The following is a 24,563-nucleotide window of genomic DNA, read 5'->3' on the forward strand; positions in this document are numbered from 1 at the left end:
GTACAGAGTAAGGGCTGCTTAAAGAGTGGTGGGGAAGAGGTCTCTCTTACTTTTTATTAATTTATTTTGGGCTGGTTAGGTCTTTGTCGCTGTGCGGGCTTTTCTCCAGCTGTAGTGAGAGGGGGCCACTCTGCAATTGTAGTGCCTGGCCTCTCTCGTGGAGCACAGGCTCTAGGGCGCATGGGCTGCAGAAGTTGCAGCTCGTGGGCTTTGTAGTTATGGCGCCTGGGCTTTAGAGCGCAGGCTCGGTAGTTGTGGGGCATGGATTTAGTTGCATGAGGAATCTTCCTGGACCAGGGATCAAACCTGTTTCTCTTGTTTTGGCAGGTAGATTCTTTACCACTGAGCCACCAACGAAACCCCAAAAGGGATCTCTTTTAGACAGAGCACTTGGGAATGGCCTCCCTGACAAGAGGGCGCTGGAGCAGAGACCTGGATGAAGTAAAGAGGGGTCTGCAGAGCACTGGGGGAGTAGCATTCCAGGCAGAAGAAATGGCAAATCCAGCGGCCCTGAGTCAGGCACATAGCGATTCCGAGGAACAGGAAGAAGGCCAGTAGGGAGGGAGAGCTAGATATAAGGCAGGTGGCCAGAGAGGCAGGCAGAGCCAGGAGGGGCAGGGGCCTGTAGAGACTGAATGAGAGGAAGTTACCCGGGCATTAAGGGAGTGTCCTAATCTGGCTTTTGTTTTAAGATCACTCTGGTTGCCATGAGGGAAAAAAAAAAAAAAGCACAGCTCTGGGCTAAAAGACCAGAGTTCAATACTGACTCCTTCCTTTGCTGTCAGTGTGGCTTTGGGCAAGTGGTTTAGCGTCTCTGGGTACCCTTCCCTGGTTTATGCAAAGGACACTCGTGTCAGCTTGTAGGGTTGCTGTGAGGATGAAGTGGGGTGGCTCCCCACACTGGGCCTGGTGTAAGGTACATGCTTTCTGGGACGTGGTTCCCTTCCTCGGATGCCCTGGTGGAGTGTGTCCACTTCTACATGGGCACCAGCACAGAATGAGGGCTTTGGGAGCTGCCCCAGATTTTAGGAGCATTCCAGGCTCTGATCTGTGGACTGAGAGTCCGCTTTGTTCTGGGGTCTCTTAAGGAGGGTGTGATGTTCATTGATTGACTTGGTAGCTGCAGAGGCTGCTCCGCTGAAGCCCTTGGGGATAAGTTCTAAGCTAGACCAGGCCACTGCTGGGATGATGTTCTGAGGTGAACCGCAGCCGGCCAAGGGTGACGGCCGCGAGCACCTGCAGGCGGCTCACACCAGCCTGTGAATCAGTAAATCCCCCCAACGGAGATGTGGTGACATTTACTTGAAAAGAGGCCCAGAGGGTAAATCCCCAAACTGGGTCATGGCTGGAAGGATCAGATTTCTTTAATAGATGGGGTTTTGCACATTTTTATGTGGAGCACAGAAACATTGGAGGCAAAAATCATTAAAAATATCAGGCTGAGATTTAGGTCTAATATTACGGTTGAATATTAGACTTAATAATTAAATAATACATTTAATCTAGCTTCCAGATCACCGTCAAGATGCAAAAGATGAATGTGTCTCCAGGGGAAACTGGTTTATGTGCAGTTTTTCAGAAATCATAGGATCTGCGATTTTAGAAGGAACGTTAACAGTCACCTTGCATGAATTACCACCACAACAAGCTTGGCAGCGTCCGGCAGTAATCACTTCATCCATTCAAAGAACATTATTGAGCACACAGCATGGGGCATGGCTTGTGCTGGATTTGGGGCATGTAATTCCTGAGGGAGTGCGTGTTCTAGGATGGGCGTGCTTATATACATAAACTACACTTCAGTCATGTCCGATGCTTGCGACCCCACGGACTGAGGCCTGCTAGGCTCCTCTGTCCATGGGATTCTCCAGGCAAGAATACTGGAGTGAGTTGCCATTTCCTCCTCCAGCAGATCTATAAATAAAGTAATACATTGCAATTCATGCTAATTTGGAGTGTTTAGAAGTTGAACAGTTCCTGGGGCAAAGCGCTCACCACTTTTCTCAGGGTTCCTCTTACTGTTAGAAAGACCTTCCTCCTGCCAAATTAGAATCATGTCCTACTGGTTTTCATTCATGGAATGTAGGTCTGCCCTATTGGGTCCCATTGTAAGCCCGTCTCTGTATTTAGTCCTTGGTGTGTTTCCTTGTGAGTTTCCAGGCTCTGGCGGAGGTGGGGGATCCCTCCACCATCTTGATCTAGCTCCTCTGACCTCCCTATGGGTCCTTTTCTCCAGGGAGAGGATGTTTTAGGGGCCGTAGAGGGTATGGCCGGATCACATCCCTTCTCTCCTATCTGCTCTCAGTACCACTTGAGGTCACACAGTGTATGAGTGGTCTCAGGTTGGTCCAGGTCCAGCTGGGTTTCCTCCCTCCATCTCGCATCTGGCTGATTTTCAGAGGCAGATTCAAGAGTCCAGATTGCCCCAGGTCTGTTCTACCTGTCTGTCTACCTGCAGAGATTGCTCTGGAGCTGGAAGCTCTGTGCTCTGTCAACCAGCACGTTCCCCACTCTGCTCAGCTTGGTTTTAGCCGTGCTTTTGATCAGCATCCTCGCTCAAGTCCTCCTTTTAACCCAGACCTTCCTTTAACTCCTTGCTTCAGTGCTACCTGGCAAATTCGGATTCAGTAGGTCTGGGTGTGGACACCAGGAGGCTCTGTTTTACAAGCTTCCTGTATTATTCTGATTGCAGTCAAGTATAGTTATCACTGATAGAAGGCAGTGACATATTGAGCAGGCTGAGGACAGAACCCAGTGACATGTCACTGGAAATTTCCTTTGGGGTTGACATCATTGACTTATGTGTGCCCTTGGGTGTCATTAGTCAAGGAGTCTCTAATCCATCTACTTGTCATTGTATCAGACTGTCTTTCTGCATCTTGTCTTTTCTCTGAATAACTAGCCTAGGACTCATATGAACCTGGCTGGCGCTTTCTCATTGAACATCATTTTCTTGCCCAGGTACCCAGAAACCTTTATTGGTCAAGTGGGGACTGAGGCATGTTTAATCATTCTTCTCTTCTAGGAACACTCTGCTACTTGGCTTCCAAGATCCATCACATTTTTGGGTTTCATACCTCATTAGCAGTGCCTTCTCATACTTGTTTGCAAAGTCCAGCTTCCTCTTGAACTTCTGAATTCTGGAGAAACCCCTTGTTTCTCTTCACTCACGCTCTGGGAGTTCTCATTCAGGCTCAAGGCCTCAAGCATCATTAATCACTGATGACTTCCAAATTTACATCTGTGGTCCTGCCCTCTTCTGAACCCCAGTCTCATGCCCAGCATCTCTGCTGAAAGGCCCGCCAGGCTTCTGAAGCTTCATAGCCCAGAGAAATACTCCTGATTTCTCCCCTCACACCTTCTCTTCCCAGTTGTAGGAGATGGTGGCTTGGTCCTCTTCACTTGCCTGGGTGTTCTTGACACCCTTGTCTTTTCTTCTCATACCACATCCAGTCTGTCAGCAAACACTGTCAGCTCTGTTTTGAAACGGCACTGAGAATATGATTTCTTCCAACCACCTCCACTTCTACACACTAGTCTAAGCTGCCGCCTTTTGCCTTTATTAGTACAGACGCCTCTGTTGTTTCCCAGCCTCTGCTCTGTGCCTCCACTCCCAGCCCTGGCCGTCTCCAAACAGCAGCCAAAGTGATTCTTTTATTTATTTTTTATTTTTATTATTACTTTTTCTATTTTTGGCCGCACTCACAGCTTACGAGATCTTAGTTCCTTGACCAGGGTTTGAACCTGGGCCCCCAGCAGTGAAAGCGTGGACTTCTAACCACTGAACTGCCAGGGAATTCTCCAGAGTGATTCTTTCAAGCATAAGGCAGAATCCTGTCGCGTCTCTACTTCAAGCCCCCCATCGCATTTACTGTCTCACTCAAAACTGAGTACAGTACTGTGTTATTTCCGGGTCCTTTTTTCCCACGCTGTGCCCACCCGCCCCTGGTGCGCTCCTGCCCCTGGTGCGCTCCCGCCCCTGGTGCGCTCCCGCCCGCTCATCATCTTGTGTTGCTCCGCCGCCGACTCGGATGGACCACACACCACCCCAGGGCCTTCGTGCCACTCATCCCCTGCGAGGTGCGCTCTTCGCCAGAGGTCCACACAGCTGCTTTCCTCTGCTTCCTGGTCTCTGCTGCAGGGCCACCTTCGTCTGTGGGCCTCCCTGGCCTATTTGAAGCAGCCACTCTCACGCTAGTCCCGGCCCCTTTCCCCACTTCCGTGTGCTTTTCCCCCACTCTGTGTTGTCAAAGGACTTACCACTCACACAGTTGTTTTTTTTTCTCCCTAAACAGGGACTTCTGTTTACTACTACACTCTAGTGCTTAGAACGTTAACTGACACGTAATAGACATTCAAGAAACATTGCTTGTGGGAGAATGAATGCGCAAAGGGAAGATGAAAGCATTCTTTTCAACCCTGGCTCTATCATTCAGACCTCTAGTAAGCATATTATCAGTTCTTACAGCCTAAAAGGAAGTAAAGTGATATGTGGTTTCTGGTATCTGATATGGTAGGGGTTCATTCAGTGTTAGAAACAGCAGATTTCTAACATCCAGAGGAAAAAAAATTATTTCTAGCATATAAGTGGTAATCTGTGTATGATTGTCTTGACTTCGGAAGAACTGGGGTATCTTCCCTTTTCCGTTTTGCCCCGTGTTTATACCTTTTCCCTGCTTTGTGCGGGATTTTATGCAATTTGAGTTCCCCAATCCAGATTGAACCCTGGGCCCTCGGCAATGGGAACGAGGAGTCCTAACCACTGGATGGCCAGGGAATTCCCATGGTAATGCTTTTGACTTAATTCTTAGGTAGGAGCAAGAGGCTGGGTGATCGCTAACAGTCTTAAGTAGGGCTGCTGCCCCCAACACTGTTGAGCGCAAGGGGGAGACTCGGCTTTTCCAAGTGGGAAAAGTGTGTTTCCCTGGTCCTCAGCGTGAGCTCTTGGCTCCTCCTGAGCCTCCTGCCACCCTCACACAGCACCAGCCCTCTGGGTGGAGGGTGAACCTGGCCTGGCTTGTCTGACCTGGAAGCTCCTTGAGGACAGGAGCCTGTCTTTAGCCCATTATGCCCAGGTCTAGCTGGGTGCCTCCTGCATCTTGGTTGCCGGGTCCTCATGACCACATGAATGAGAATGTGCGGGAGAGCTGTATACATTGTGGCAGACCCCATGGGGTCTCCTTCCCGAGTCCCCTCTCTCGTCTGTCACTGCACTCTCCTGGCCTGGCAGGAGGGAGCTGGGGCACAGGGCTGACCCTGGCAGGTGGACTGGCCATGAGAGGAGCTCTCTAGTCTTTATCAGCTTTCTCCCAGGCTGTCCTGGGGACAAGGGTGAGTCTTCTTCCTGGAGGCCTTCCGCCTGACCACTGTCTGTAATGCCAGTCTCACTTCAGAACCCACCGGTTGCTGCCTGTCACGATTGTACAGTAGGCTCAACTCGGAAGAACTTTCCCAATTTTCCCAGGAAGGAAAAGTTGGACAAGGAGATTCAGTGATTCAAGCAATTCATAACGGTGGTGGTCAAGGTAGCCAGAGGGAAGTGGTAGATGGAAGCGGTTACCCAGGCAACTTAAAGAGAAAAATGCTTGTCTCCCCTGAGAAAGTACTTGAAGGAGACATTACTGAGATGCCGAGAATACTTTTGAAGGCTTCATTTCATGGACTGAAATGTACGTTTGCTTCTCGTTCTCAATTGTCCATGTGATCCCCACAGGTTCTCTGTTGCCGTTGAAAATCAGCAAACTGAACAGCTTTTGTTGAGTACCTGGAAAGTCAGCCTGTGCTCTGAGGTGCTATAACCAGTATGCTTAGCAGAGGCATGAAATACGTTAGGGGAAAAAACCTTAATTTTTCTCTTTTTGTATGTCCCTGAAAACTTTTTTGCAGAGAAATCTATCAGGAATGAAAATTCAGGTGGATCAAAAATTGAGTGTCTTTGTTGTCCACCCTCAGATACCACAGTCCTACCCCAGGTCAGGAAGATGCCCTGGAGGAAGAAATGACATCCCACTCCAATATTCTTGCCTGGAGAAATCCCATGGACAGAGGAGCCTGGTGACTACAATCCACAGAGTCGCACAGAGTTGGACATAACTGAAGCGACTTAGCACACACGTGTTCTCATTTTAGGCACCAGTCCAGGCCCAGTTATTAGAAATGAAAATACTAGTCAGTCATGTCTGACTCTCTGCAACCCCACGGACTGGGGCCCAGCTCTGTCCATGGAATTCTCCAGACAGGAGTACTGGAGTGGGCTGCCATTTCCTTCTCCAGGGGATCTTCCCCGCCCAGGGATGGAACCCGGGTCTCCAGCACTGTAGGCGGATTCTTAACCATGTGAGCCTCCAGGGAAGCCCAGTTATTAGACAGGGCTGGATAAAAATGGAAACCACCAACCTCACTTTGCTTTAAAATGTTTGCCTTGCCTGGCACAGTCAACCTTGGGCCCCTGGAGAGAGGAAGGGGTGAGGCCTTTGCCCCCTGTTTCCTCCTGTCCCCCCTCCCTGATCCCGCAGAGGTTTCTCTCCCACTTCCTGCCAGGGCCGAAACATGGGTGCAGCTTTGCTCTCTGCGCCTGGCAGGTGGTAAAGGGGATGGTGCCTTGGCCCTTTTGAAGTTTCCCCAAGAGTCCCTCTGCCTTGCAGTTCCCCTCCGCTGGGTGGGCATCCCTGTTCTAGGTGGCCACCCAGTACCCCTGCCTAGACCTGGTGTCTCCGAGCTTCCTCAGGGATCCTCTTGAAACTTCCTTACTAGGTTTTGGATGAAAAGAAATCTTCTCCCTTATCTAGAAAGTGGAGTCACACAACACAGCAATTGCTTTCTCCAGAGAAATCTCATTCCATAACCCAGCCCCTCACCCCCTTGATTTCACAGAGGTGTGCAAGAGAAGGAGGTTCTTTGCTTCGTGGTGTGTGTGTCTGTGTGTGTGTGTGCGCACACAGTAGGAGGTCATCTCCTATTCACTTGGGTTTTCAGACCATGACCAGTAAAGTCTGAGGTAAGACTATCATATTTTTCTTAACATTTTAGAGACAGGTGTATGTTTCCCAGATGGTGCTAGTGGTAAAGAACCTGCCTGCCAGTGCAAGAGACATAAGAGACTTGGGTTTGATCCCTGGTCAGGAAGAGCCCCTGGAGAAGGGCATGGCAACCCACTCCAGTGTTCATGCCTGGAGAACCCATGGACAGAGGAGCCTGATGGGCTACAGTCCATAGTGTTGCAAGGACTTGGATGCGACTGAAGGACTTAGCGCGCATGCATGCACATATGATATTACACTGGAAACAAGACCAGTCTTGCCCACTGCTGCTTTTTCTCTTTAGACAGTAGAGCATTGTGGCTGGAACACTGCTCTGGGCTCAAACCCCTGCTCTGCCACTTTCTCACCTGGGTCGCCTGGCAAGTTACTCCGTCTCTGGGTCTGTGTCCTGCCATGGAAAATAGTCGTACCTGGAAAGTTAACTGTGAGGGGGAAATTATCCAGGTAGCTCTGAGCCTGACAGTCAGTGCTCAGTCGTGTAGCTCTTACAGGGCTTTCATCCCGCAATTCAGCATCACCACAGGGCCTCCCAGCAGCTTCCTTAGCCTCTACCTGCTGTCCAAGGAGTGAGCTTTCTGAATTCACATGTGACCCTCCTCTGCTCAGTATGCCTTCAGAGTCAAACCCAGCCATGCTCCACCAGCCTCTGTCTCCTCTCACCACTTGTGACAGTCACACGTATACCCCGTGGTGGGCCAGGTCCTGCCACTTTGTCTCTGCCCTTGCTGACATGACCTCCTGCCCTTCCTGTGTACACTCACGTAACACACACTAATACCTCTTCCCAGAACCCTCCTACTAACCTGTCCCCCCTCTAGACTAGCTCCTGAGGGTGTCCCCATACGTTCACTCTGAATATCCATGACTTGCACAGTACCTGGCACCTCTCAGGTGATTCCCAGTAAACTGTTTGCTCAGGAACTGAATGAGTTGTGCATCTCTGAAGCTCTAGGATACAGTGATCACACTACGTTAGACTTTTGTTTGTGTTGTTGTTTTTTTTTTTTTTTTTTGCTTTAGTTGCAGGGACACTGTGATCAGAGCCTTTATTACATTTATTACTTTTTACTTAGGAATATTCTGGATATGTTTCTTATCTTCTTCACATGGACATGAAATACCTGGAGAGTGGCTCGAAACATGCTGGGTTTTTGAAAAATGACACTTTTGCAGGTGGCTGTGTTTCCTTGTTCGAAGAGGCAGTTGCTCCACCCAGGTGGCGGTGGTGGTTTCCTGGCCTGAGCACGGTACCAGCGAGGGCACCACATGGCTGACTTCCCCATCAGAGGCTCGGTTGCAGGATTTTATGGAGCCCTGAGAGATGACTGTCTCTCTTCTTCTTTCTCACCACAAAAGCAGGTCATGGCCATTTTTTATCTTCAAGAAGGGATTACTTGAATCTCACCATGACCTTTTCTGACAAGAAAAGTACGGGAAACCACATGTCTTGAAAGCGTCTGGTCTTCCTTTAACCTCGTGTCTCTTTGCCAGGCTGTGAGTTATGCTGCCCTGCGCCCTTACATCTCCCTGAACTGCTCAGGTCCCAGCAAACTCCTGTCTCTCTACATATTCTCCCTGGATTCTGCGGCAGTTCCTTAGACAGATGGGGGTTCTGGGGTATGCAGAGCAACTTTGTCCTGTAACATCTGTAGAGGGTCTCTGATGACTTGTTGGGGGCAGGTGGCCCTGTGGCCCAGCTTGGACTTCCTGTGGTCATCACCAGCTTTCCAGGACCACCCCCCCCAAGTGGCTCATTTTCTTGAAACTGTCCTGTCTTAGCATTCTTTCTCAAGTAGGGAAATGCTGCTCCCTCTCTTACTCTAGGAAAACTGGTGCCCGTTTCACCCAGTGAAGTGTAGAGAGGGTGGGCAAGGCAGGACACAGGATCATAAATTTCAAAGGGGCCCATCTGGCCTGGCTGTGCCTGCACATTCCATAGGCTTGTCTCTCTGTTTCTCATCCAGCCGCTGGGAGGAATGTGCTCGTATATGCCAAAGAAGAAGAGTCCCAGACCTTAGGGGCTTATTGATGCTATTTTTGCCTTTTTTTTTTTTTTTTGCTGTGTGAGTTGAGAGAAAAGAAAGTGAAGCTTGCCAGGTGGCACACACAGGCTGCTCTGTGCTGCTGGGGAAAACCACAGATACTCCTGAGGTTTATGGGTTTGAAACCCTCCTGGAGCTTTGCTTGCATGTTCATATCTGCACATGTGTAGAAGCCTCTTACTGGAAGAAACAGTAACACTCAGAACATAGTCCTTGATTGCAGAACCCTGGAAAGAAATGGCTTAAATTCCAGAGATTATTGAATGCATGAGGTGCTGAGGAGATGGAAGTTGGAGGGAAGATGGGCTGGTTTTTCACATCCTGACTGAGACATATGAGGGTCTTCTCAGGTGGTGCTAATGGTAAAGAACCCACCTGCCAAGGCAGGAGATGTAAGAGAGAGGAGTTTGATCCCGGGGTAGGGAAGTTCCCTTGGAGGAGGACACAGCAGTCCACTCCAGTGTTCTTGCCTGGAGAACCCCTGGATGGAGGAGCCTGATGGGCTACAGTCCATGGAGTTGCACAGAGTCGGACACAGCTGCAGTGACTGAGCACACGTGCACACTAAGACATACCAGGCCTATCAGACCCCTGACGGATGAGACCTCACAGGGAATGGGACGTGGTTTAGGAACTGGAAAGTCATCCGGGAGCCGTGACTTTCTGGTGACCAGGGTGCCTGGTCAGGTTTCTAAGCAGCAGCGGTGCCCCTGGCCTGGTTGAGGTGTGTAATCTCGGCCATGTGGCGGCTGACCTGCATCTGGCTGCTTCTCTCTGTTCTCTCCTCTGCTTCACTGCTTCTTTGTACTCTTGGCTCCCACCCACTCATGGCTTCTGCTTACTCCTGACCTCTCTCTCCCTTCTGCCTTTACTCTGAGTGCCTTTCAGGTGACTTCCCATTTCTCGAGAAAGGTTGATTGGCAGGTCAGTTCCTCCCACCTCCTTAAGACATCGTCCTACGTGGGCGTGGCTTTCTTGGAAGTGGGTCAGGCAGGCCAAGTGCCAGAGCAAAATAGATTTCACTCCAAAGCTGTTGGTTAGAGGCCCCTCCAGCGTGCTTCTATAGCAGCGGTCCCTGACATTTTGGGCACGAGGGACCAGTTTCATGGAAGACAGTTTTTCCATGGGATGGGCTGGGGCCGGGGGATGGTATGGTTCAGGCGGTAGTGCAGTGATGGCAGAGTGGCACAAGTAAGCTTTGCTTGCTTACTTCCTGCTGTGTGGTCCCGGTTCCTAACAGGCCGTGAGCCAGGGACTCTGTTCTATGGCATCCGCTATCATCCTCTTTGTCCAGTATAGTAGTGATGAAATGATGATGCTGATCAAATTTGATTGAATTCTTATTACTTGCCAAAGACATAGCCTAATATTTGAATTTACTTGGATTATTTTCTACATCCTCAGAGTAACCTTATGATGTAGGGTACCATTTCACAGATGTGGAAATTGAGGTTTAGGCAGGTTTGGTACCTGAACCAAGATCACTCAGGTAGTAAGTAGTGTAACTGAAATTCAAGACAATGTAGTCTTCTACGTAGTCATCCTCTCTGTCTGTCCTACATTTAACCCTTGTCTGTTGTTCAGTTGCCAAGTCGTGTCCAACTATTTGTGACCCCATGGGCTGCAGCACGTCAGGATTCTCTGTCCTTCACCATCTCCTGGAGTTTGCCCAAGTTCATGTCCATTGCATCAGTGATGCCATCCAGCCATCTCATCCTCTGAGGCCCTCTTCTCCTTCTTCTATCTTTCCCAGCATCAGGGTCTTTTCCAAGGAGTCAGTTCTTCACATCAGGTGGCCAAAGTATTAGAGCTTTAGCTTCAGCATCATTCCTTCCAATGAATATGCAGGACTGGTTTCCTTTAGGATTGACTGGTTTGAGCTTCTTGTCGTCCAAAGGAACTCTGAGGAGTATTTTCCAGCACCACAGTTCGAAAGCATCAATTCTATGGTGCTCAGCCTTCTTTATGGTGCAACTCTCACATCCATACATGACTACTGGAAAGAACATAGCCTTGACTTTACAGACCTTTGTTGGCAAAGTGATGTCTTTGCTTTTTAACACACTGTCTAGGTCTGTCATAGCTCTTGTCTGAAGTGAAAGTAGCTCAGTCATGTCTGACTCTGTGATCCCATGGATTATACAGTCCATGGAATCTTCCAGGCCAGAATACTGGAGTGGGTTGCCATTTCCTTCTCCAGGGGATCTTCCCAACCCAGGGATCAAACCCAGCTCTTGTCTATAGACTACCCCTTTTTCTGGATTCCAGGGGAGATTGCAGGTGAGCCAGGGAGCTTGAGTACAGGGTGGTTTGTGCAGAAGGAGACTGGAATGCTCTCTGCCACACCCTAGAGCAGGCTTGTCTGAGTGGCTGGAATTTCAGTCTCCCTTGTATGGTTTCCCTGGTGGCTCAGACGGTAAAGTGTCTGTCTACAATGTGGGAGACCTGGGTTCGAGCCCTGGGTTGGGAAGATCCCCTGGAGAAGGGAATGGCAATCTACTCCAGGACTATTGCCTGGAAAATCCCATGGACAGAGGAGCCTGGTAGGCTACAGGACAAGACTGAGCGACTTTACTTTTTCTTTCACTTTGTATGGTGACAGATGCACATCGGTACATTTCTTGTTTGTTGACTCTCTAAACTTCTGTTATAATGATATTGCCTCAGCTGTGTTCCATTAATGTATCTTATTTCTTAGACACCTATTGGTCCCCTTGCTTAGTTCTGCAAGATACTGTCTAGTACTTCGGGGATAGTGGAAATCTCTTTTCACTGGTGAATCATCACTTGAAAGCTCCAGATTGATACGCCAAGAGCTAGGTGTCTTATAGCCAATTTGTGGACTGGCTAATTTGCTGAAAGTATTTGTTTCAACTTTTTAAATTGGCTGCTGTTCATTTTGTCTTTATAGCAGCACTTTGTTATGGTCAATTTGTTTTTGCTTCTGCCGCAGCAACAGCTGTAGACTTGGAGATGACTGAGAGTCACAAGAATATAGATACAGGTATAGATAGCATGGGCTTCCCCGATAGCTCAGTTGGTAAAGAATCCGCCAACAATGCAGGAAACCCCAGTTCGATTCCTGGGTTGGGAAGATCCATTGGAGAAGGGATAGGCTACCCACTTGAGTATTCTTGGGCTTCCCTTGTGGCTCAGCTGGTAAAGAATCCACCTGCAATGGGGGAGACCTGGGTTTGTTTGATCCCCGGGTTGGGAAGATCCCCTGGAGAAGGGAAAGGCTACCCACTCCAGTATTCTGGCCTGGAGAATTCCATGGACTATGTAGTCCACAGGGTTGCAAAGAGTCAGACATGATGGAGTGACGTTCACTTTCACATAGATAGTATGAATATGAAGAATTCTTTTGAATGCTCATTTATACTAGTTTTTCTTAATATAATCTTAATACATTAAGATGCAGGACTGGTTTCCTTTAGGATTGACTGGTTTGAGCTTCTTGTTGTCCAAGGGACTCTGAGGAGTATTCTCCAGCACCACAGTTCAAAAGCATCAATTCTATGGTGCTCAGCCTTCTTTATGGTGCAACTCTCACATCCATACATGACTACTGGAAAGAACATAGCCTTGACTATGTTTGGCTTCCCAGTTTGGTGCAGGTGGTATAGAACCCACCTACCAATGCAGGAGGCATAAGAGAGAGGGGTTCAGTCCCTGGGTTGGCAAGATTCCCTGGAGGAGGACTTGGCACCACACTCCAGTATTCTTGCCTGGAGAATCCCTTGGACAGAGATTTGCAAAGAGTCTGACATGACTGAAGTGACTTAGCATGCATGCAGTGTATTAACAAAGAATATGTATATAGGGAATCCGCCTATATTCTTGAGACTGCAGTATTTGAATATATTCTTCTTGTGACCTGCAGTCTTGGTCTCTGGCTTTCTCTCTCATTCTGCCTCTTTCCTTTCCTGTCTTTGCCGCTGCTGTTCAGATTTTCACCTTCACATCAGCCATCACAAATGACAAAAGGAGCAAGTACATGCAGACAACTACTCTGCTTCTTACCCATTTATCCTTATGCCAATTAGATTCCACTTCAGAGGATATTTTCTGAGCTTACACACAAAATCTAGTGCCCTTGACGTCTTCGACTCCCAGGGCTTTGCTGCAGGATACACGCAGGAGGAAGAGGAGGACTTCCTAGTGGGGTGCGCATGCAGGCTGTGTGTGTTCTTCTCACATCAGCAGTAGTCTGGGGTGCAAAGGAGGGCAGCCAGGGAACATTTTGTATCAGTTTATTTTTTTTCAATAAGTTTGAGTTTTAAAATTTGTCATTTAAACCCGAGGACGGAACACTCAAGTCAATATGGAGAACTAGAGCTGAAATCATGTCCGGATTGTCGGTGACATAGACAAAACCTAAAAGTTCCTTCCATAACTGCTTGTTTCATAAATGATGCTGAGTTGATAGTGAGTCAACATGAATGAGACTATTTATACTGACTCAGTTGCTGTGTGGACTGGAAATATCAACTAGCTGAGGAAAGGTATCCTTAAATCTAACACCTTCCCATCCCACCTCCCGTCTGTTCCTCACTCCACCCCAACACTTTTTTCCAGTGTAAACTGGGAGCTTTAGTTTTTGTGTTTTTTTTTTTTAAATAAAAACTCAAATGGATAAATTTTATTTCTTTTTTTTCCTTTTTTTTAAAAAAATTGAAGGATAATTATAATACTGTGTTGGTTTCTGCCAAACATCAACTTGAACTAGCCAACCATAGGTATATACCTATGTCCCCTCCCTCTTGAACCTCCCTTCCACCTCCTACCCCATCCTGCCCCTCTAGGCTGTCAAGAGCCCCAGTTTGAGTTCCCCGAATCATACAGCAAATTCCCACTGGCCATCTATTTTATGCATGTTAGTGTATATGTTTCCATGCTGCTCTCTCCAGAGAGCCTTAGTTTTGGTGGTGCTTGTGTGTGTGTGTGTGTGTCTGTGTACCCATATGTGCAGCGATAAAGCACAGTGTTTTCAGGGCTTTGTTTTGTTGTATGGCGCTCCTCAGGTACAAATTGGCTCCAGATAGAACCCGTTTGTGCAGTCATGGAGTCTAAGGATCCTGAGTGACTTGCAGAACTCCTGGTCAGGCCAGGATCTAATATCAGCAGGATTTCTCTCCCTACTCTCGTTACCCGTTTCTCGCTGCAGACTGACTTTCTCTGCAAAGTGAAAAACACACAGCACAGGGCTCCAGAGTTGAACCTTTTATAGCTTCAGCCACTAGAGACAGATATTTTTTCTAAATCCTGGGGTTGAGGAAGGGGAATTTCAGGCTTTCTGACTCTCAGCCAGAGAACTCTTGAGTGGCTCATGGAGTGGGTTTGGGAAGAGTGGACCTTTACAAGGAGGAGGAGGCCCTGTTCCCAGAAGAACAGGGTGGTGCCCTCTTCTAGGTTCCTCGAAGCCTAGGTGTCTGCTGCCGGCGGGCTTGCACATTCCTGAGGATTTACCATGAATCTGAATGTCTATTTTAAATCCCTTGGCTGACTTAACTGTAATCTTAGGTTTTTTTTTTTTTCCCTTCCGGCGGCTTGTTAACTACAAGCTTGAATTATAATTATTCTTCAGCTGGCATGTTCTAGCACTTCTTACTCATTTGTCAAATTGAGCTTAACACAATCAGAAAGTCCAGGGAAAGACCCCGTCTTTGAGACAGCAGGAGGCTGAGCTGTCCGCGGCCCATCGTTTTTGTAATCCTCGGCCTTTGTGGCCACGATTAAGTTCAGCTCCTCTTCGGTCACTCTGTGTCGTTAAAAGCGGTGCGACTGCTCTTTAGTGACTATTTGGAGGCATTGCACAGGTGAAAAAGTCTTTTTTTCTTATCTCCATTCAGGTAAGCCATCCTAATCCTAAGGAAAAGAAAACTGGACATTGACTGCCGCACTTTGTGTTTTAAGATTTGAGTTGGTTTCCAACAGATAACTACCTGGAATTCGTTAAAAATAAAGTTCTTGGTCGTCTTTTCTGTCCTTTGCAGAATTTTATTTCCTCCGAGCTCTCAGTATCTGGCTCCAGCCCTGTCTTTTGCCACAATGTAGGATTAAATGAGTAGGATCTGCAGTCCAGCTCGGGCCCCAAATGATTGTTGTTTCCATGGAAACAGTTGAAGGCCTCTCAATTAAAACTGCCCCTGCAGGCTGGGGAATCTAAAAGTATGAAAATGAGTTTGTCTGAGAAGCCAAATTCTCATATTCCAAATTAAACCCAGAGAGGACAGTGCCCCAGGAATCCACTGACAGTTGGGATCGCACTTTTTTTTGCCTTTAAGGGAGGGAATGTCTTGGTATTTCAGGCCCAGGTGTGTGTATGTGTATATGTGTGTGTTGGGTTGCTTGTTTTGCTGAATTCCCCAGATAACTGTCCTTGTTATCCACGGAGCTCTTTGTGTACAGCCATGGATCACCAAAGAGTGTTTGGGAACAATCTGATCTTTGCTCAGACTCTGGTGTGAATCACAAACAACAAGCCCATTAAACATGGATGAAATCATAGAATGGTCTTAAAGTTGGAAGGAACCTAAAGGTCAGTAAGTCCCTATTTCCTCTTCACTTGAGAATCCCTCCTGGAGCTCTGCTGACGGAGGTTCACAGCTTTGACTCCCCCATGAGGGGAAGTACCCCCAGGAAGGGAAGCCCTGGTTTCTCAAGCAGCCTTCTCCAACCCATGATTGGAGACCTGCTGGCATTAGAAAGGTCTCTCTGTGCTGGAACTGACCTCTCTTCCTGTCTCTTCTAGTCTTGGTGCCAGGTAAATTGAATCTACTTCTCCCATAATTAAGTTGACTTTACAAAGTGTAAGAATGTTATCACATAGCCCCAAAGCCCTCTCCTCTCCTGGCTGAGTGGGTCTGAAACATCAGGACCTGAAGTATTAACACTTACGTTCATAGGCATTTTGAGGGGAGAGGTTGATTTCTCCCCACTGCATGACCCTCACCACTCACTGTCACTTAGATTTTGTCTGACTTCTCTAGCAATTTTTTTTCCCCTCTCAGCATCGTTTGTGTAGGTGGAGAATTGGTTATGGTATTTCTGTGTTTTCCTTTTTCCCTGTGCAGTATTCATAGTTCAGAACTTGGAACTCTAAGATATACAAGATTGGATCAAACCATTGGTCTATGCAGTTTCATGAAGGGTGTGGTTGCCTTGTATGATGTCACCCCAGACATTAGTGAATACACCCTACATTCCTAAGTGTTTAATAATCTCTCAGCCCTTCATTTGTGACTTTATTTAAACTCTGGCCTTTTTCATAAGGTTTAATTGAACATTGGAAAAGTCCTTTATGCTTTATGTGTACTATTATTAACATTCCATTATTGTTCTTAAGGTAATCCCTGCCCACCCCTGCCCCCTACAAGAAACAGAAACTTTACACATTCTCTTGTTCAACATTGCTGCAACTTTAAAATGGGTTAAAACACAAAAACCCTAAACTCCAGTGTTGATTAGTGCTGACTGAGAAGCGCTGGGAAGCAAATACATAGCTTTCATTTGGTAGACAAAAATTATTGAAGTAGATATCCTGTTCTGGTTCTAAAAAATCAATAGCTGTGAGACCTTCAGCAAGCCACCAGACCTCTCTTTTTCCATTTTCTTCAAGTATAAAAGGAGATGATTGCTTCCTATTCTTCCAGGTTGTTGGGTATGCTTTGAAAACAAATTGTTTAATTTTAAAGGCTTTATAGCAAACTATATCATGGTACTCTGGGGGTATTTTGAGAGCTCAAAACAAATTTAATAAGATAAAAAAATATTGATGATATTGGATATTTAAGACTCACAGACTTCCACAGTTTCAAAATAACAGTAGCTGGCCTCTGTAAGAATGAATATTAAATATATACCTTCCATTATAGAGAAAAAAATCTCATATAATTTCTAACATAGATTCTGGGTGGTATTTAATGTGATATCACACTTAAGGGAGAAAAGATTTCAGTAAAGAAGTGGTATTATTTGTGGAGAGATGAAATTACTCTGGGTTCTTTTGGCAGGAGAATAAACAGGTTGCAAGCCGGGAAATAACCTCTGATTTGTAAATCATTTAAATCCCAGTCCTTAAAAAAGGGGGAGTAAGGAAATAGCCTAGTAACTCAACATGAGCAGCCCATCAGTACAAATCACCCAAGTGGGCTTTGGGGATATGAGCTTGATGGGGTCTCCTGAAAGTTCAAGGGTAGGCCTGAGGTGAGTTTTTCTCTAGGAAACTCTTAGGGTCCTGGGGCTGGGGCTGGCTGCCATGTTAGCTTTAAGACTGCAGCTCTACCCTTATTTTCCTGAGAAATGCCAAGGGCTTGGAGCTGGCCCTGGTCTGGCATCTGCATGCCCCCGGGCTGTAAGGATGACTCCTCTTGGGTGTTGAAAGGTGTTTTTCCTACACATCTGGTTTTTACTCAAGACCACTTGTGTTTGGAGATACGGAAAACAAAGGTAACAACCGTATCTTTTCCATACAGGGTCTAGTGACAGTTTCTTGGGATCATGTCTTCGCTTTATATAGTTTTATCAAAATTATGAACCCATTTAGACCTTAGAAAGAAAGTAGTTTTTCTTCTCTTTTTCTTTTTTCTCTTCTCTATTTTGTAGTGTTTCTTGACGTGATGTGATGTGATCAGATCTCCTGTGAAGGTTTTCCTGGGGTGGGGCAGGGAGAGACCACAGGCAATCATTTTTTCATACTGGAAAACTGACCCTGCCTCCTGATGCCCTGTTGTGTGTCTGTCCAACAGGGAGTTCTGTCCAACATCTCTTCCATCACCGATCTCGGCGGCTTTGACCCGGTTTGGCTCTTCCTCGTGGTGGGAGGAGTGATGTTCATCCTGGGATTTGCTGGGTGCATTGGAGCTCTGCGAGAAAACACTTTCCTTCTCAAGTTTGTAAGTACTGTACTCCACTTACACACCAAGAGCCAGACCGTCATCTCACATCAGGAGGACACCCTGTTGAGGCAGGAGTGAGCCACAACCAAAGGCACTGGCAATACCGTGGCCTGGGTCATGCTTCTCTTTTAGGAGATAACTTTAGATGCCCAGCACCACCCTCCTCTACCCATGTGCCTGCGTTCTAAGTTACTAAGCTGTGTCTGACTCCTTGCCACCCTATGGACTGTAGCCTCCAGGCTCCTCTGTCCATGGGATTCTCCAGGCAAGAAGACTGAGTGGGTTGCCATGCCCTTCTCCAGGGGATCTTCTAGACCCAGGGGTTGAACCCATGTCTCTTCTGTCTCTTGCAATGGCAGGTGGGTTCTTTAGCACTAGCACCACCTGGGAAGCCCCCTCTACCCGTGGCTGCTTAATAACATCAGCACCACCCATGGAGCTTTTGTACATAGATATCACAAGTTTGCAGTCCAGCCCCGAAAGTAGCTTTAGGACTAAAGTAGGTCTGTATACGTATCTAGTTTTCTTCTTTGGGGTGATTTTTGCCCTGTCTTTTAAGCACATAGTCAGTAGAAAGCTGACTGACTTTCAGGTAGTTGGTTCAGAGAAGCCAGACATAAGCACAGTGGCTGTGACCTGTCCAGATTAAATCTGTTAAACAGTAGGTTCTGGTGACTATAGAGAAACAGTAAACACACGTTTCCTGTGTTCTCTGCTAGTGCAAAGGCCGCCTTTGTGTGACCAGCATAATTTTTAGATCGCTTATAGGCTATTTGGTGTGATCTGTTAGCATGAATATTTTTGGAGGAGTTTGACTCAGGGGTAGGTAAGTATTAAAAGTCAAGCATGAAAAGGAAAAGCCTCTTCCTTTGGAGATTTCTTCCATAGGAGATCAAAATGGCACGTGCTTCCCTGTGTGTCTCTGAAGTCAGTTTGGTAGGTGTAGTCAGTGGTCAGGAGTGTGCCTGTCTATCCGGAGCTTGGCATAAGGTGGGTGTCCATCAGCATCCACATCCCTCTCCAAGAACAGAAAAATGAAATTAAAAAACAAAACAAAACACCTTTCCATGATGAGGGAAGACCGAAGGCCAGGGGACTTGGAGAGATCTGCGTCAGTGTTACAGCCGCGTCCCTGGGCTCCTCCTCCCCCTCCGCTGATGCACCATTGTCTAGGGACTCGTTCCCCTAAAACAAGAGCAGCAACTGGAGCTGGTGCCAACAGCCATGCTACCTGGGATTCCCATCTTAGCACTTTCACCACGTCTCCTCTGGCATCTTTTCTTGAATTTCCCTAAGAAAAGCAGACTCAGTTTCATCATCTGTGCCCCCAGGCTAACTCTGTTTGAATTTCAGCGCCTCTGCCTCAGACAAGGTTCTGGAGGCTGTTTAACTTGAAAGTTCATATAACTCATGCTAACAGGGAAAAGCAAGGATTGCTTGGTCCTGTGTACAATTTAATGAGCGCTTGGTTCTCTGTTCTTAATATGTAGGTCTGTGTTGCAAGTAAAGACTATTCCTGCAATGCGAGATAGCTGGGTTCAATCTCTGGGTTGGGAAGATCCACTGGAGAAGGAAATGGCAACCCACTCTAGTATTCTTGCCTGGAGAATCCCTGTGGACAGAAGGACCTGGCGGGCTACAATCCATGGGGTCACAGACAGTCAGACGTGAACTGAGCGATCACAGCACAACCCCATGTTGCAAATAGTTTTCCACACACTCACACTTTATTCCCCACCTAGTCTTGATATCTGGAGTCCTCAGGAGAGCTTTGTCCCTGATTGTGACCTACCAACCCACCAGTCTTCTTGACATGAGATATTTCTAAATGTTTGAGCTCACCTCACTCAGCTTTTCTATAGCCTCAGAGCATATTACTGCTGGCCACTATTTTATCAGTGTTCATCTCCTTTTCCCCTTTAATGTGATTTACTTGCATATGGTTTAGTTTATAAGGGTAGTATCTTTAGTAGATCTGATGATTTTTGTAGTTGAAGATACCAAAGTTAACTGAACAGACAGAAATACATACATTTCTCTAGATTAGCATCTTAATTTACGAAGTCCCACATTGAAAATGAAGAGAATTGTGTTGTTTCTTGTTTTGTTTTTTTTTTTTAAACTTGGAGAATATTTTAAATGCCCTCTCTCTCCACTTAGTACAATCAAAACTGGCCTAGAAGATGCTTTGAGCAGGAGCTGTGACAGAAGTAGGAAGTAAATGTCAACACAGCTCCAAACAGCCTCAAAGGTTGGATGCCAGAAGGCTAAGAGAACTGCTGAGGGAAATCCAGGAGCTGGGAATGGAGCTTCCTGGTTGACTGAGGCCCTGAGTTGAAGCCTGTGCGTCAGTCTCTGCCCCATAGGAAATGGGGGAAATTAGCTCACGGCATCCGAGGGAGGCAGATTTCTGCCAAATACTTGAGAATTTTATTTGGACTCAATTTCTGATTATGTACAATATGATTCATTATGGGAAAACATACCAGACTGACTGGAAAGTGAGCTTGCCTCTATGATGGAGGCAAGGACAGACATCTGATTAATACCTTTGCATGGCCTCTGGTTTGAGTGTACACACCTGTGAACCAGCTATGGTTTTTCTCATTCCTATAGTGTGTCATCTGTTATATTTACATGATAAAGGAGGGAGTTGTTTTATGTGGTGGGGTAGGCACTGTGTGAAAAAGTGATAGGATTTTTTTCCTCTCTTTTTCCTAGATTGAGGAAAGCTTACTTTGAAATTATTGGTACTACTGACGACTGTTAAGAGCTGTTTAGATTCCTTTTCTGGTGAACTCACCAAGGACCGATAGCCAGGAGCTCTGTGGAACCTGAGGGGCTGAGCTAGAAGGTCTAGAATTGTGGCCTAAACCGTGGGGTCCTAGACTTTGGCAGGCCCTTCTTTCTTCCTTTGAAACCCTCCCTCTTGCCCCTCCTCCCAGCATTTTGGATAAACACTGTCTAATGTGGAAAGACCTGGCCCCACGGTCCTCTGCGACCCCCAACCCCAATCACAGAAGACTGTGGGCTCTTTGGGGGCAGGGCTGTGGTCCTGCTTGCCCTTGACTCTGCAAGGCCCACCCAGACCAGGGCCTACGCTCTCGGGGGCCATTCAGTAGATGTTTGCTAAATTAAAAAAAGCATTTTTAAAAAAAATTTTTGTAAGCAAATGACGACGCTTCCTTTGCACCCCTCGCCAATGTGTTTTCCTCTCCTGAGCACCTTGCTGTCTGCTCGCTGAATGTAGACACAGCAGCAGCTTTCGCGCCTTTGCCCCTCAGCCACTCAATGAATGGCCGGAGCCCAGCAGAACGGGTGGCCTCAGTGTTACCCTCTCTTTCCTTGTCACCAGAAGTTTACCCTCTGGTCCTTTACAGCTTCATTTCTCATAATCCGTTTGAGTGAAATAGTTTGCAAAGGGTGAGAATGTGGGGGCGGGAGGAGGCGGAAAGAAGCATGGGCGTGAGCGGGATGTAGATATGACTAAGATGAGGCACTTCTGGGTGTTTTAGATGAAAGGGAAATTTCTCCAGATTTATGGGCAATGACCGTGTATCCTGTGGTCTCCAGCCTTCCTCTTAAATTCTCATTGTCTACGTCAGCCGGAAGTCTTCCTCTGGCTGCGTGTTGATGTTATTTAAAATATCATGAGCCTGGTGCTTCACAAGGGAAGGCTAGCACGGCTCGCATTCCCAAGAAAGTGCTCAAACCAGTGGTTTCATTTTATTTTCATGATGGGACGTTTTGTTCGTGTCACAGCTTACCTCCTCCCCACCGCCTACTCCCCACCAACTTCCTCTTGGACCTCTTCATCTGAGATGAGCACATCTCCTCTTTAACCCTGTGTAGCAGGTGCAAAGGGGAATTAAATGGTGTCCTGAATCCAGAAAAGGAAGATATTGCATCCAGAATCAAGGCCACAGTAGCAAATGACAGACAGTCTTAAAAAAATTGGGATAATTTATCTTTCAACATTACAAAAGCTTACCAGAGGTAGGGGCAGGTCATTGTTCAAGTGTCTGACAAGTGCATTAATCAGGAGAAACTCATTAGGCGTTAATGTGGGTCTAATGAGAAATTCCTATTATCCATGTTTGCTTATGGGCTTTGTTGGTTAATTACCAGAATGGAACACCAGAGCCCCTAAAATGTGATTATGAAATGATTTTTAGAAATTCTTTTTTGGAGTGTAATACCCTATTAATGAATCTTAAGAAATTGAAGGTTATCTGCTTTGGGCATGGGTAATAACCCAGTATAATTACAAACCTTTTTTAGAAGAAACCATTTAACTATATATGACCAAAAATAGCACTTATAACTGTTCTCTGTGTCTTTTGTTTTAGTTTTCTGTGTTCCTGGGAATTATTTTCTTCCTGGAGCTCACTGCTGGGGTTCTGGCATTTGTTTTCAAAGACTGGATCAAAGACCAGCTGTATTTCTTTATAAACAACAACATCAGAGCATACAGGGATGACATAGATTTGCAGAACCTCATAGACTTCACCCAGGAATATGTAAGTTTAAATGTGGCTTATTTTCAGGTTGAAAGCCTTCTTGGAAGGATGAACCCAGTGAATGTTCCTCCTGGCTTCTGCGTCTGCTGGTTGCAACCTACCTCTGACTCTTCTGCCTGATTTTTTTCATTTGTTCGCTTGTTTTCTAACTTGCTGTATAACTTACATGATTTGTATTCTAATGGGAAATGTCTAATTTTTCACTTATCTCAGTTTCTACTAAGAACAAAGAAGAAAACTCTTAGGCAGAGAGGTTAGCATCAAGGGTGCTCACTCCTGTCAACATTTGAAGACTCTTGTTTTGCTATAGGTTTACCCTCTTTTTTGGCGGGGGGGGGGAGGTTTAAATGTGGATTTTTTCTATGTTTGGTCCCCTTCCTGGTCATTCTCCATGCTTCATATCTCATAATAATGTACTTAGCAATAGAATATTTATCCACCAAGTTCCTAAAATTATGCCTATCCGAATACCTGAAACTGAAAACTGAGAAACTTCTAAGCCTTGGTGACTTGTCATGAGTGAGTAATCTATAGAGTAGAGCTACCTCCCATTCTAGTTTCTCAACATGTCTGTGAGACAGTGGCCTCTGTGGTGCAAATGAGGCGGCAGATGCCCTGTTCCACTCAAAATGCAACATGGTATAAACAGGGAACCAGAAGACACACAGCAGGTGCCAAAATCTCATCAGCTAAGAGACCTTGGGCTAAAAGGAACTTGGGCTGTTTCCCTAAGAGTAAAATGGAAATAATAGTAGCCACTGTTTAGCTCCTGGGGACATTCTGACACTAATAAGAGGTACATGGGTTTATATTAGGCTTCAGGTGTTATTGTCCTGCAAACTGACAGCCTTTATCTGCATGCACCGAAAAGCTAGATAGGGGGAGCAGACCTGATCAGCTGTGTTCATTGACATTCGTGTATGTGTCGTGTATGTGGCAGAACTGGAGGCCAGACAGAAACTCAGTGGGCCAGTGGCTGTCTCTTGGCTGGCTGGTTTTCCAGAGTGAGCTGGATCCCTTTGATAAAGGGAGGAGAGGGCTGTGTTGGCGCTTGCCGTGGGGGAGGCCCCCTGCCCTGATAGGCACTCAGAAGTGAGCTGAATTGTGCTGGTTTTGTTCTATGATGCAATGACTGTCCTGGAGCCTGCTGTCCCTCAGGTGTGAAATTAAGCCCTGATTCATTTTCTCAGCAGACTTGACTTTTGTTGGGTCATAATGGATGCAAGCTCACACCTTGCCAAGTATTATTGCTGACTAGTTTGCATGACAGATCTGATGGAGCTTTGTAGGCCAACTGGAGATGTACAACCCAGGCCTTTGGAGGATCCAATGAGCTGGAAGAACATGCGGATACACGTTCTCTTGAGATGCTGTCTGCTTTATATTGGAATTCTGTTGTTTCATGTGATTTCACTTTTCTCTCTTGGATTTTAATACTTTGAAGTAGCTATTGATCTTGAAACCCTTACGATGGTCAATGCTTGATGTTTATTTAACTCAGAGAAGTTGGACTGGGCCAGCATGGGGGAGTGTCAAAGGGGCTTTTGATGGAGCCACCCTGGAATCTAGCCTTAAGACTCACTGAATTTAACAGCTTGTTTTATTATATTTTAACTGATTGCAGTTTTTAGGTTGAAAATCTAAATCCATGCTCTTGTTTTTAAAAATTCAGAATAGAAACAGATGCAGAATAAAAAGTATGCCTTTCAAACTTGGGGGGTGGTAACGGATATGTTCACTATCTTGCTTGTGATGATGCTTTTATGATGTATAAGTATGTGAAAACGTACCAAGTTATACACTTTAAATATGTGCATTTTATTGTATGTCAATTCTATCTCAGTAAAATAGATAAAAACTGTGTAGAGATGGAAATTTAAAAAAGAAGTAAACCCATGGATCTCCTACCACAACCCCAGTTGCCTCCTTCAGACACTGCTGCTGCTTGCTGTCTTGCTGTCCTTCTAGAGTGTTCCTTCATGGACTTGAACCAAACACACTTTGCTCTGACTGGGCCCTGCTTGTACAATCCTTCCCTGCCCTTCCTCCACCTCCCACCAT

The 24,563-nt window shown here is 46.4% G+C and overlaps 1 protein-coding gene across 1 annotated transcript in view; it reads left to right on the top strand.

Moving 5' to 3' along the window:
- TSPAN5 (tetraspanin 5) overlaps positions 1-24,563 on the top strand; it is a 183,799-nt gene that overhangs the window by 151,194 nt on the left and 8,042 nt on the right. The window contains exons 3-4 of the mRNA XM_040237813.1: positions 17,833-17,979; positions 22,332-22,502. Coding sequence (XP_040093747.1) covers positions 17,833-17,979; positions 22,332-22,502 — 318 coding nt within the window. The remainder of the gene's footprint in view (positions 1-17,832; positions 17,980-22,331; positions 22,503-24,563) is intronic.

This window comes from Oryx dammah, unplaced genomic scaffold (genome assembly GCF_014754425.2).
Source record: "Oryx dammah isolate SB20612 unplaced genomic scaffold, SCBI_Odam_1.1 HiC_scaffold_3, whole genome shotgun sequence".
Lineage (NCBI taxonomy): Eukaryota > Metazoa > Chordata > Mammalia > Artiodactyla > Bovidae > Oryx > Oryx dammah.